This window comes from Accipiter gentilis, unplaced genomic scaffold (assembly GCF_929443795.1).
Source record: "Accipiter gentilis unplaced genomic scaffold, bAccGen1.1, whole genome shotgun sequence".
Lineage (NCBI taxonomy): Eukaryota > Metazoa > Chordata > Aves > Accipitriformes > Accipitridae > Astur > Astur gentilis.
The window spans coordinates 506,355-519,108 of record NW_026061011.1 but is presented as its reverse complement, the minus strand read 5'-3'; the positions used below and the strand labels follow the sequence as shown (position 1 = coordinate 519,108).

The window sequence follows — 12,754 nt, the reverse complement described above, 5'->3', positions numbered from 1 at the left end:
GCACGCTGTAAAAGAGTCCGTACCTGAATTCCTCTGAGCGACGACACACCCATGTAGAGAAAGACGCCATAAAGCACAGGCATTGGTATAAACTGGGGGGGGGGAGAGAAAAAAAAGAAAGAATGCAATCGTTTCTTTTTCTGTATTGCATTTTCAGTATTACCACCCTCTTCCACAGGCACTGCCTAAAATTGCTTGAAGCTTTCCAGCTTCCATTCAGGCTTAGAGATGGGTCAGATTTTAACCATTGTTTTGCCATTTTGTGCACACGAGTGAGCTAAGGCTCTGCTTTAGGCTGAACTTGGGAGTTACCTCTCCTCAGAATAATCCTATTTTCCAGAAAGGTTGGAGGAAAATAGGCGATTTCACCCATGCTACCCTATGCCACATTCTCTGGCGGTAGAAGAAATACTTCTGCCTATTCTTGGGGCAACAGGCAAAGGCCACAGGCCTCCTCCTAGCCTAGAGACGAGATTACTTTGTGGGAGGAACGTGCAAGGAAGCCCACGGGGATGACCTCAGTGTGTTTAGCTCCTGGGAACGGCTGCTCCGGGGCATTTGGGGAGCAAACTGCAGCCACTAAAGGGCTGCCTGTTTGAAAGACAGCAGATGTGCTGGTCTGAATATGCTCAACTGTAACCCATAAACATGGGCGGGCCTGAAAGACACCCAAAAATTCAAGCAGTTGCGTTGCTTGCTCGCCTCGAGCACACCAAACGGGGGCCTGAAGGGCTGCAAAACATAACCGAGGCTGGTTCCCATCGTGGGTCAAGCCCCAAGGGTTGGGATCACCTCCTCCTCCTCCGCTCCACAACTAACTACTCAGGCCTGCAGAGAGGGGAGTTTTTTCTGTAACTTCCAACAAGCTCGCGGTTGTTGGGTGGTTTGCATTTTCCTCTCACCTTTAACACAGAAGTGAAGAAGACGGAGCAGCCCATGAGCACAAAGATCAGCAAGCCAGTGACTCTCTGCTCTCGTATCCCCAGAAACTTGGGTTGTTCTCCTGGAGCTGAGCAGTCAGACTCTACTTTGAGGCTATTCACGTGGGTGATGGACAGGACGGTCGCAGCCACAAACCAGGGCAGCCCCATCACAGAGCACACCCTGAGCATCTCTGCCACCACGAAAAGGTCCAGGTGGTACCCACATCCTTTCTGCAGGCAGGAAAACAAGAAACAGAGCATCCCATAGCACAAGAGCAAGGATAACGTCGCAAGTCAGATTCAAACCCTGCTCGAGCACAAGTCAGCTTCTTCAGAAGTCAAAACAAGAAATGGAAACAAGTAACGGTGTATGCAGGCTTTGCACAAGCACCTGGCATGAAAATCTGGCAGGAGTTCAGACACAATGGATATGCAGAGCTTGTGCGATACATACTTCTCCAACAAAAAAAAACAACCGACAACCCAAAAGCACCAAACCATTTTTTCCACTCACAAAGAAAATTCTACCACTTGCAAGGAAGGTGTGACTCTGAGTTATCCCTGGCAGCGCATCAAAACAATTCATTCCCCACACCTGCTGCTGCTGCCATTTTAAAACAAAAACGCAGTTCTCTACTGCTCCAAGATTAATTTGCTCCTCCAAAAGGTTGCTCATCTGAACTGCCCTGTCACTTGCTCCCTGCATCATCGTTAATCCAGGAAAGCATCCTGCCATGCAGCTTGACCTTGTCCCAAACCAATGCCTTCAGAAAGCATCGGGAATAAGAGCTTCTCCCCAGACCTGCAGCCCAGAAGGGGCTGGAGTCATCTCTCACAGGCCCTTACCTTCAGCTTGTGCTCCTTCCTGTTCACAATAACGGCACTGATCTGCTGGTCCATGAATATCAAGATGGTGCAGAGCAGAGCTGGGACGAGCGCAGCCAACACCGTCCACCAAGGGTTGGGTCCTATGGGGTTGATGAACCACCTGTGATCGCCTCTGGTAGGCTGCAACAAAGCCCACACATCAGCATCGTCTCCCAGCCCAGGCACTCCACTGGCTTTCATTTTCCCCTCCCTCCCTGTGTCAGAGCACCTCCCAGCCCTGGCTTCATGTCCCCCTCTCCCGGGGGCTTCAGCAGTGCCAGTCTCCTCTTTGCAAGCACCTCTAGATACTTCCCCTGTAGGTATCTAGTTTTGGGGCCATCTTCTCGTTTCCAGGAGGAAGCAAGGCACTTGGAGGTGGAAGAGGAGATGGTCACACCACCAGCATCTCCTCCAGACTCAGCCCTGCCCTGCCCCGGCATCACCTTGTGGCACCCCCACGTGCCAAAACACCCCGTTACCTTGAACGCATGGGGGACCTGGAGCTTCGGCGATGGGATCCCAACCACAAAGTCAAGGAGCACCATGATGACGATGGTGAGGAAAACAGCAAAGTCGCTCACTGTGGACCGCACCTGGAGCGAGAAACCAGAGGTGAGAGGGGCATGGCAAACAGGGCCGTAACGTGAGATGCAAGAGTTGCAGACATCCACAACACTAAGGCTGCTTAACCAAATCCCACCACCCCTCTGAGCACATGCAGCCTGATCCCTTGCTTAGATACTGCTGCTGTGTTTGTCCCTGGGAGATCTGGGGTCAGACAATAAAAAAAGCTTAACTAGGCCGACAAGGGTTGGTTTAAGTCAAAACCTAAAAATAATAATAATAATATTAAAAATAAGAAAACACGTCTGCCACTACAGCTACACTCACAGCTACAATGGCAACAAGGCACTGAGGCATCTTTTAGTCCTCAAAAGGAAGCTCCTCATTCAAATCTACTTTCTGCTCGAGCACATAATGCACAGAAGGTAGGGAAAAAATCCCACAACCCCAACCCCCAAAACTTTGGGAAACCTGACTTCCTACTACCTGAGGAGGAAAAAAAAAATTAAAAAAAATCAACCCCCAAAAATCTTCAATCTGGGGCAGGTCACGAGGCATGTGGGAAATGCTACGATGATTTTGCACTCAGGGAAATGAGTGCAGGACATCCAAGCTCTTGGAGAGCTTGGCCTGCAAGGCCAACGTTTCCCAGCTTGACCAAGGCAGGGCAAATACTGCTTAGTGCTCCAGGAAAGCCATTTTGGGAAATGAGTGTGGAGATGGACACTGGCCACCTCCTTCTACTTACTCTGGTTGGAAAGTAGCGGCTGGTTTTAAACTTCTTCAAGAAGCTTGACAGGGCAAAGGTGGCGAAGAAGAGGATGCAGCACCAGAAGAACACGTCAGGCGTGTAGGGGCCGTCGCGTCCACAGGCAGGTCCTTGAAATTCCCCACGCAAATACCGACATTCCTGGAGAAACAGAGCGTCAGGACACAAAGGCAGTGCACGTGCGGCAGGGAAACCTCGCATAGCTAGGGGGTTTTGAGGATCTTGGTCCAAGATCCACGACCCTGTAACTGCTCCTGCCAATGGAGATTTATATTTAATGAGCAGCAGCAGCTGAACAAGTGACACATCGAACTACACAGCGGAGAAATGAGATGTGAGGGGACACCATACGCTAGTAACACATTACAAGAAACACTCATCCAGGTGACACTCTCCCATCAGTTGCTTGCATTCATAGCATTGTGTTTCCTTAACTGCCTCTGGCTTCAGTCCTGACATCTTCCCGCAAAAAACAACATGCCAGGCTCTCCCAACCCTGTGAAGAAAACCTCATCAGCTTTCCTAACTAAAAAGTAATTCTTTTAAAAATTATTTTTAAACCTGAAAAGGACTAGGATTCACAGGACTAGCGTCATTACATTCACTTCACAGTCCTCCTCAAAATGGGAGGACAAAAGATAATTGACATGACAAACGCCACAGTTACAGACGTTCCTTCCTGGGGGTGCAGTTTGCACACCTAGGAGCTCATGCCTTCAAGAATGGGTGACGCCAGGCAGCAGTCTCTTTACATGCCTCTGATCTCAGGAAGAAACAGGTAACATGAATACTTTTACTCCATTTGCATCCTGAGGACCGGAGATGGAGGCCAAGATTTGCCTAGATGACACAGTCGGTTCCTTTAAGGGATGAAATTGTTCGTTTGAGTTTGGCTTCAAGGATTCCCACAGCTGGCGATTAACTAAGAGGTATGCTACAGCGAGAAGCCCGACACACAGATTGCAGGACAACTCATCACGCCAGGCCTCTGAGCTTGCAGTTCTCCGCAGGGCCCGGTGCTGCCTGAGCAGGTGGATGGACTTCCCAGCTCCAGAAATACAAGCTCGTGAATCAAACCCTCCTCAAGCACGCAGGCAAAACTGGCTGCACTTTAGCAAAGCAAACCAACAACGAGGCTTCCTTTGTTTGGGTGCCTCCTGTCTGACGATGCTCTGGGCTACTTTCTCTTCCTGGCAGTAACAGGAATAAGTTGCTCTCATACCTACCAGCTTCTGACAGAGAAAGAGGATGATCTCTCTTCAATTCTGCAGCAGCTAACAACAGTCACTTCCAGAGTAAAGCCAGGCCCTGGCAATGCCTGTGCACATCTCATTGCCAAAGCAAATTCACTCACACTCATAAAACCACTCTCTAGGCAGAGGTTTGAGTCATTGCCTATGGCATTTTAGCCCTGCTGCAACCTCACTGGCATGAAAACAGCCCTTTCGGGATGCCACGACACTGTTCTGTTCCTCTGATGCAGGGATACTTCCAGGCTCAAAAGGATCTCAGTCCTAGTTTCTGCACGGTTGCCACCACCTGAAAAGAGACTTCACCTCAACAGTTCAGAACATTTTCCAAAAGCCCTCTGAGGGCATCAACCTTGAACTGCTGTCTGATGATGATCACAGCCTTGCAACAACGTACACAGGGAGCCAGATTATGCTGAGCCACTGCTTTTTTAGTAATACTTATGAATACTATCATTATTCATTTTTTATCAGAGGCTGAGACACCAACAACAACTCATAAAGTTTCAGACCAAGTTTGAGCCCTACAGAACACTCCTTCAGCAGGACCCAATCTAGAGGCACCTGCTTAAAAATGCAACCCTTAAACCTAAGCAGCTCCAGCTCCTTTTTCAGAGCCGCTCAAACTTCTGGAATTACTACAGATCGCAGCCTCCAGCAATTCCCAGTCCCCTCTCAAACTAAAAGCTCCAGAACTCCTCGACTGAGCTGGTCAAGGTTTTGCCCACTCACAGAAGCACTTGCCCATCATCTCTGTCTGCCTGACTAGCAGACACAAGCAGATTCCTCCAGGGCAACACCCTCAGGGAAAGTCTCTTTTTCACTTCTAAAGGACCATCCTCCTCACTTGTTTTACATCTTCCCCAGCTGACCAGGCTGCTCAGCACCCTGTGCTTTAGTTACTTTGCTGGCTGCTAACTCAAACTTCCCATTGCAGCCTTACCACACAACTGTTACCTCCCACAACCCTCCTATTCATTGTCCCCTGCACACCCAAAGGCCGCTTTCCTTTCTCTGCCTTGCATGCCAGCAGTACCACAGACTAAAACACTCTCCCTTCACTCTCCTTTCTCAGGCTTGCCACTACAGTGCCTTCTAGAAACTGAGAGCAGCAGTTATCCTAAAAGGCCTGCTCAGCCCCTCTGCCTGCAGCAGAGGCACGCTCTTCTTTCCAAACAACACGACAGGTTTGTCACAAACACGTCGGAAAGAGGAGTGGCAGCGCAAGGGGAACCTCGTGAAAGAAAAAATCCCAAGAGCACAACAAACAACTGCTGCCACTGAGAGTTTCCAAAGACTCTTTCCACATCCACACTTGAGCGCCAGATTGCCAGGCCAGCAAAAGGCACATTGCTAACAGCAGACAGCCCAAGAAAGAAGGACATACTTTGCGTACAGAGCTCCACGGCTGTGCTGGTTTTGACTGGCAGAGAGTTAATTTTCCCCACAGTAGCTTACACGGGGCTACGTTTTGGATTTGTGCTGAAAGCAGTGCTTACACAGCATCAAGGCCTTTTCTGCTCCTCACCCCACCCCACCAGGGAGTCAGCTAGGGGTGCACAAGAAGCTGGGGGGGCACAAGGCTGGGACAGATGACCCCAACTGACCCAAGGGATATTCCAGACCACAGGATGTCACGCTCAGCAATATAACTGGGGGAAGAGAAGGAAGGGGGGACATGCCCAAGTAACTGTTAGGCGTGATGGAACCCTGCTTTCCTGCAAACTAAACACCTGCCAGACAATGGGAAGCAGTGACTGAATTCCTGACTTTGCTTTGCTCGCGTGCACAGCTTTTACTTGTTAAACCATCTTTATCCCAACCCGCGAGTTGATTCACCCTTCCGATCCTCTCCCTCCTCCCACTGCGGGGCTGCGAGCGAGCGGCCGTGCGGGGCTTAGCTGCCGGCTGGGGTTAAACCACTACAGAGGCTCGAGAGCTTCTCAGCTGAACGCTTTAAACAACATTTCAAAACACCGTCAGTAAAACCAGCCTCTTTTCCCACTGAAGCACGAAACCCACGCACGGCACTGGAACAGGAGCGCTTTTTACAGCTCCCATTACTCCCATTACACTCCCGTGCAAGCCCAGTAGCCCCTCGGAAGCGACCGCTTTCACGGTCAGTGAAAGAGGGCAGGAAAAGAGCAGCCCCCCCAGTCCCGTCCGAATTGAGGGTCTCCTAGGAACTCACTGCTACCGGCAGGCACCAAACTGCAGGCTGTAGCTTCAACACGCTCACCTGCCGATTTGAAGTCCGTACACACGCCTGCCTGCCTGCCTGCGTGAAGAAACCTGGTTTCAGGCAACCGACAGGTAGGTACCTGCTGTCGAGGACGTCCTCCGTTCTCCCAGCCGAGGGAAGGAAGCAGGAGAGCCAACGGGACGCGACTGCTCTGGAAACGCCACTGCCGACCTCCCTGAAGCTCCCTCCAGGGCCTCTTGCCCCGGGGGCTGCCAAGAACGCCCGGGCAGGACTGTGTCGCAGCCCACCACCCACGCCAGGCTGGGAGGGAGGGAGGGAGACCCCCGGCGGCTGCGGGTCCCTTCCCTGCGGGGACAGCCGGCAGAAACTCCTTTCTCTCCACACACAGCCGCACGTCTCCGCGGTGCCCGCCGGCCTCCGCCGGACAGCCACCAGCGGCAGGCAGTCCCCTGCTGCCCCCGCAGCCCCGGGGGCGGCAGGGAGGGGCCGGGGCTGGCCGGGCCTGCAGGGGGAAGGCCGGGACCCGGCGCCCCGGCCTGCCGCGAGGGGAGATGCCGCCACCGCCGCCGCCGCCTCAGCCCCGCTGCCGGCCTGCGAGGCCCCCGGGCAGCCCCGGCGCTGGCGACCGCCGGGCAGCCCACCGCTCCACGGACGGGGAGGAGCCCCCGCCACTGCCACCGGCCCCGCCGCGCCCGCCGCCCGCCCTTGCCTCAGGCGGGGCCGGGCCGGGGCTGCGGCCGGAGCGGAGCCGAGGGCAGCCGAGTGCAAACGAGAGGAGCCGAGCCCAGCCGAGAGGAGCCGATCCTAGCCGAAGAGATGAGCCGAACCGAGCCGAGGGGAGTCGAGCCCACCCGAAGGGAGCCGAACAGAAACGAGATGAGCCGAAGGGATCCGAGCCCAGCCGAGAGGAGCCGAACCGAGCCGAGGGGACCCGAACGGAGCCGAGCCCGGCCCGGGCGCCCCCCCCTCTGCTCCAGCTCCCCACGCTGCTCGGCACTGGCTGCTGGTGCTGCTGCGCTGCAGAGGCAGCTGCATTTTGGGGCTTGGAGCGCTTGGGGTTCCAGCGTGAGCCCAAAGCATCAGAGGAGTTGGCCTGTACCTCGTGGCAGGTCTTGCAGCTGCTTTCAGGGGGGTCTGGACTCTGCCCAGGCCTCTCGAGTCAACGTTGACTCTGGTGCCTAATGACAGTCTGCTGGCAGTGGCCCTGGGAGCTCAGCCCTTTCTCTCCCCAGTTGCGATGATGTCAGCAAAAAAGGACTGTGGTGGTTTCAGCCCAGCCGGCGACCAAGCACCACGAGGCTGCTCGCTCGCTCGCTCCCCCGTGGCTTTATCCCCGCGGCAGATGCAGCAGGATCGCGCCGCTTTCCATCCCCAGCGTGCGGGGCAGGGCTGCCCAAACAGAGCCCGAGGGGTCGCGGGCCGAGACCAGCGGAAAGCCGCCAGGGAAACCGCCGCCTCCGTCCATCGCACGGACGGGAGCTGCAGCAGCCGGAGAACGCTCCCGAGTCGTGCCGCTCCCAGGGCAAGCCCAGGCACCGCTTCACGCGTGGGACGTGCCGTGCCGTCCCAAGAGCGGGGCTAGCGGTCAGGATGCTGACCAAGCAGGAGCTCTCCTTCGGCGGGTCCCGGGACATCCCCGCTGAGCTCAGCCGAACCCTCCTCGCTGGGCAGCAGCTGGCAGGACAAAGAAACCCGGGTGGGCGCAGGACAGAGACACGGCGAGAGCGACCTGCCCTTCCCGGGAAAGAGGAGTCAGCCACAGCTCTCCCGGGACTGATGCCCCACGCCCACCCGTGCCTTTGCACCAAACAGGCTGGAAAAGGTCCCTGGCTGCCGACCCCAAACGCGCTCCCCCGCAGGAGCTCCCCGGACCCTGCTCGGGGCACCAGGGCTGGGCTCAGGAAGGAGTTTTTTCCCCCGGGCAGATTGGCACAGCTCCCGGGGGGAGTTTCCCCTTCCTCTGCAGCACTGAGCACAGCCCCTTGCCGGGGTCCTCGGGGCCATTTCTGGCCAGCGAGTCCCTGCTGTTGCAGGAGCAGGAGTCCAGCTGTGCCCTCCAGCCCTCTGCCTCTCTTGGCAGGGGAACCTCACGCACCTCCACGTCTCCAGGTCATCTGCAAAACAAGGAGCCTCAAGGAAGCCGACTTTGCCCTGGTGCTTTTAAGCTGGCACACTGCCATGGGGAGAAGAGAAAGCCGGGGAGTGGGGGGGTGTCTTATCTATCTATCTATACCAATCTATCTAAACCTGCTGGGAGGGAATGAAGATGAGGGAGCCAGGCTCTTCTCAAGAGTGCCCACTGAGAGCACCAGCGGCAACAGGCACAAATTAAAACACATGATATGCTCCAGCTGCACATGAGAAAACAACTTTTTCCTGTCAACGTAGTCAAACACTGGCACAGGTTGCCCAGGGAGTTTGCGGAGTCTCCGTCCTTGGTGATGTTCAAAACCCAAGGGCATGTTGTCCCGGGCAACCTGCTCTAGGTGAGCCTGCTTGAGCAGGCGGGTTGGACCAGAGGAACTCTACAGGTCCCTTCCAACCTCCACCCTCCTGTGTGAGTCCGTGCTTTGGTTTCACTCCTAAAGCACCTGAACTCAGCCCTGATGCCTGCGGGAAAGGATGCTGGGACAAGGCAAGATCCCAGACTCCTCCCCGAGGACTCATCACAAAACCCCATCTACCTACTCCAGAATATCGTATGGCAGACACACTCAGAAAAGAGAAAAGATCCTTTTATTGCAAACATCAACTGCGGTGAGGGGCGGGCCTGGGAGTCACAGGGCTTCAGCCAGTAACAGGGAAACGGCACCTACAACGACAGAGTCAGAGAGCACTGATAAACCCATGAAGGCAGGAATAGGCATGACTCGCTTCCCCTTTCTTTAGGGAACACCGTTGACGAGGAATTGTTCATAGCCCAGAAGAGAGAGCTATGGCTGGCATCAACCAGGGGACGGCTCTGGCGCCTTATCCCCACGGGAAATGCCCTTAGAGACCTGCATGCGTGCACAGATGCACAGGGCCCCTGTGCCACGCAGCAGGGCTCGATGGGGAGCCCCTGGGGAGCGGCCATGGAGTTATTTCCAAGCCCCGCGCAGCACCGTCCCTTGCCAGCGGGTCGGACTGACTTGCAGCAGCGCTGAGAGTTGGGAAAGATGGGCAGCAGAGCCTGGTACACACCTGGGCTTCCTGAACTGCTGGACCTTCCTGCATCTTTTCACCGGTCCGTCCCCAAAAATGTTTTCTCTCTTCCTCCTCCTCTTTTCTGCGTGTCTGTCACTCTTCTCTCCCCAGACCTGTTTTCTCTTTCGTTTTTTCTTTTTCTCCTTGTCCTGGGGAGAGCCTGCAAACCTTTTCATCCCACAGCGGTATGAGGTAGGGAAAGGCACGACCCACTGGAGTCGGTTCTGATTTTAACCAAAGCGAGCTCGTTTTACCATCTTTCCTCTGACAGGTTTGCCAGCTCTTCTGGGCGCACCAGGGGCTCTGCCGCACTCTCAGGGGTGGTTGGAGCCAAAGCAACGGGTGCCTACAACAGAAATGAATTAGAATTAGAATTCTAATTAGAATTAGAATTCTAACTTAGAATTCTTCAGAGCTCTTTTCTTTCATCATTTCATGCGCTTGTAAGCGACTGTAATGCCACCTGCACGTGCTTTGCAGACAGTCTATTTATCACAGGCAATCCAAAAGCACCTGTACCATTGCTGTAATAAACTGCGCTGCTCATTCATCTAGTCGAGATAGTTTGTTTGCGCGTGACAGAAATGTCAGAGTCAGCAGGTGGCAAGGGACACCCTGGAGTAGCAGGCGACTCTTTGGCAAAATGCTGCCTTAGCCCTACAGAGAAGATTCCTTTGGCTGGTTTGCATTAGCACTTTCTTCCAAAGGCCTCACTTTGGAACACGGGATTCACATTGGTGTGTGACACTCAGTTTGTTTCTGGCAGCTCAACAAACACAGGGATACCGTGTCTTGGGTAGAAGGGTAGCTCCTACACCACGCTGAGCCTCGACATATTTAACATCGTCGGGATGGAGCCCCAGGACCCGCGGAAGGATGCGGGGATGGACCTGCCACCATCCCCGTCTGCCACGGCAGAGCAGCCGAGGAAGAGGCAGGCGCAGAGCTCCTTGCCAATGTCACCCAGCAAGCGCAGGGCTCTGGCAGACGACATGGGGGTGTGAGGGGGGATCAGACGGGGGTGAGATGGAGATGGGGGGAGTGGGGGGTTGGAGGGGGATCAGACAGGGGTGAGATGGAGATGGGGGGAGTGGGGGGTGGGAGGGGAGGGGGGTGGATTGGTTGGGGGGGGTTGAGGGGGTGGGTTTAGAGCAGCTTTGGTGGGACCTTTTCTTTTGTCTTTCCCATTAAAAGCTCTTTCTCCAGAACCGCTCCGTGCCTGTGTGGGACGGGGAGGGAGCGCGGGGGGCACCAGGAAACAGCCCCCAAGAGGTGCAAAAGACCCGCTGAGCCCCAGATCCGAGCCAGCAAGCCCCGAGGGGAACCGAGCCACCCCCAGGCCTGAGTCACCACCAGCGGGGCAGGCGATGGTGGGGGGGGGACGGGAACGGGAACAACTCCCCTGTCCCCTTCCCCAGGGGAAGCAGCCCTTTGGTGGGGAAGCCAGGACAGACAGGTCCCTGCAGGACTCACAGACACGGCCCCACGCAGAAAGCAGCACAGAGCCCCTGCGACAATGACAGACCTTGGGGGCTGGGGGGACACACGGGCACACACGACAGCAAGACATGCAAGGCATTCGTCTTGAACCCAACCGGCGGGGACAGGGCTCGCTGCAAAGCCCTTCAAAGCCTCAAGACGATCACGCCCTTCATCGGGTCCCACCGCGCTCAGCCCCGCAGCCCAGCTCTGCCTCACCGACACAGCAAAATAACCCCCAATCACCCCAAGAATGGCGAGGGAGGGAGCTGCGGGCCAGCCAGGGGCCCTCCTCCCCTTCTCTGGCTGCACCTTGGGCAGCCGCAAGACCGGGAAGGGGGGAAAAAATGAATCTCTCAAATCTCAGCACCAGCCAGCAAGTGCCTGGAAAGCTCACCTCTCCTTATTGCCCATTTCCCATCCCAGCTCCACAACCCAGGAGCAAGGCAACCCACGGCACCTTCGAGAAGCAGCCTCACCTGCAGGGTGAGGTCCCCCAGCACCGGGGGGTTGGGGGTGCTGAGCCCCTTCCTTCGGGCAGTCCCAGGGGTGCCGCTGGGGCAGCGGGAGCCGCTCCGGACCCCGGGCAGGCGCAGTCCCGTCGGCGTCAGCACGGCGCAGCTCCCGGTGCCGCTGCTGCTCAGCGTCTCGCCCCGCACGCCGACTCGCCCCAAGCACTGGCCTTGCCCCAAAACTGGCCCCTGGAGCCGCTGCAACACCACCGCCCGCAGCTCTCGGGGACCACCGAGAGCCCTTCTTCTGCTCGAGAGGAGGAGGAAAAAGGAGAGAACAGAAAAGGAAAAGCCCCAAACCCAAACATCAAGGAGCCTCAGCGCCGGAGGAAGAGCTCTCCTCTCCCAAAGCAGCCTGGGGAAACCGTGGCCAGAAGAGCTGAAGCCAGCCCTGGGCTGGCTTTGAGGCAACCAACTGTTCACCGCTTCCCCAGCTGTTCACCCTCCCTGGTTGGAGGACTGCCGCAGCCCACGGAAGGCAGAGAGCAGGGCCCAGCTCTGCACCACCAGCGAGTGCTTTGCTTTGCAGGGACACAGACAGCCTGAGCAGAGCCTGGACCTCCCCGTCCACCTCACCGCAGACAGCCAGAGCACACCCAGACACCGCTCACCACCCAGACTGGACAGACCAGGGAGTCGTGTTTAAGGCGAAATTCCCTCGCGCTAAATTCGGGTGAAACGACACCAAACGACCGGTTAAAGATTGGAGTTAGGACAGAAGCGAACGGAACTGGGGAGGCGTGGAAGCAGGGGGCAGGGTTTCTCACCACAGGAATTGGCATAAGACTACTTCTCTAAACGCTGTAACCACAGACATCAATTCAGGGAAGCAGTGATAGCATATTCCCATACATTCTGTACGGCACGTCTAAATATTTTGATGGTTTTAGTGTTTTGGACCAGCCGTGGAAACTGGTTGGCTGCTAGGTGACTGTAAAAGTGAGCTTTGGTAAAGAATTGTTGGATTTCTTATCCTAAGGCTATGATTGAAGACAAAAGTA

The 12,754-nt window shown here is 55.6% G+C and overlaps 2 protein-coding genes across 2 annotated transcripts in view; one reads left to right on the top strand and one right to left on the bottom strand.

Annotated features, from left to right (window-relative positions):
* The window catches only part of LOC126037291 (electroneutral sodium bicarbonate exchanger 1-like), a 301,597-nt gene extending 300,642 nt beyond the window's left edge, over positions 1-955 (bottom strand). Inside the window, exons 1-2 of the mRNA XM_049797604.1 lie at positions 903-955; positions 24-92 (exon numbers count right to left, since the gene is read on the bottom strand). Coding sequence (XP_049653561.1) covers positions 24-92; positions 903-938 — 105 coding nt within the window. The 5' untranslated portion in view covers positions 939-955. The remainder of the gene's footprint in view (positions 1-23; positions 93-902) is intronic.
* Positions 1-12,754, top strand: part of LOC126037290 (uncharacterized) — a 262,258-nt gene that overhangs the window by 191,685 nt on the left and 57,819 nt on the right. The window lies entirely within an intron of this gene.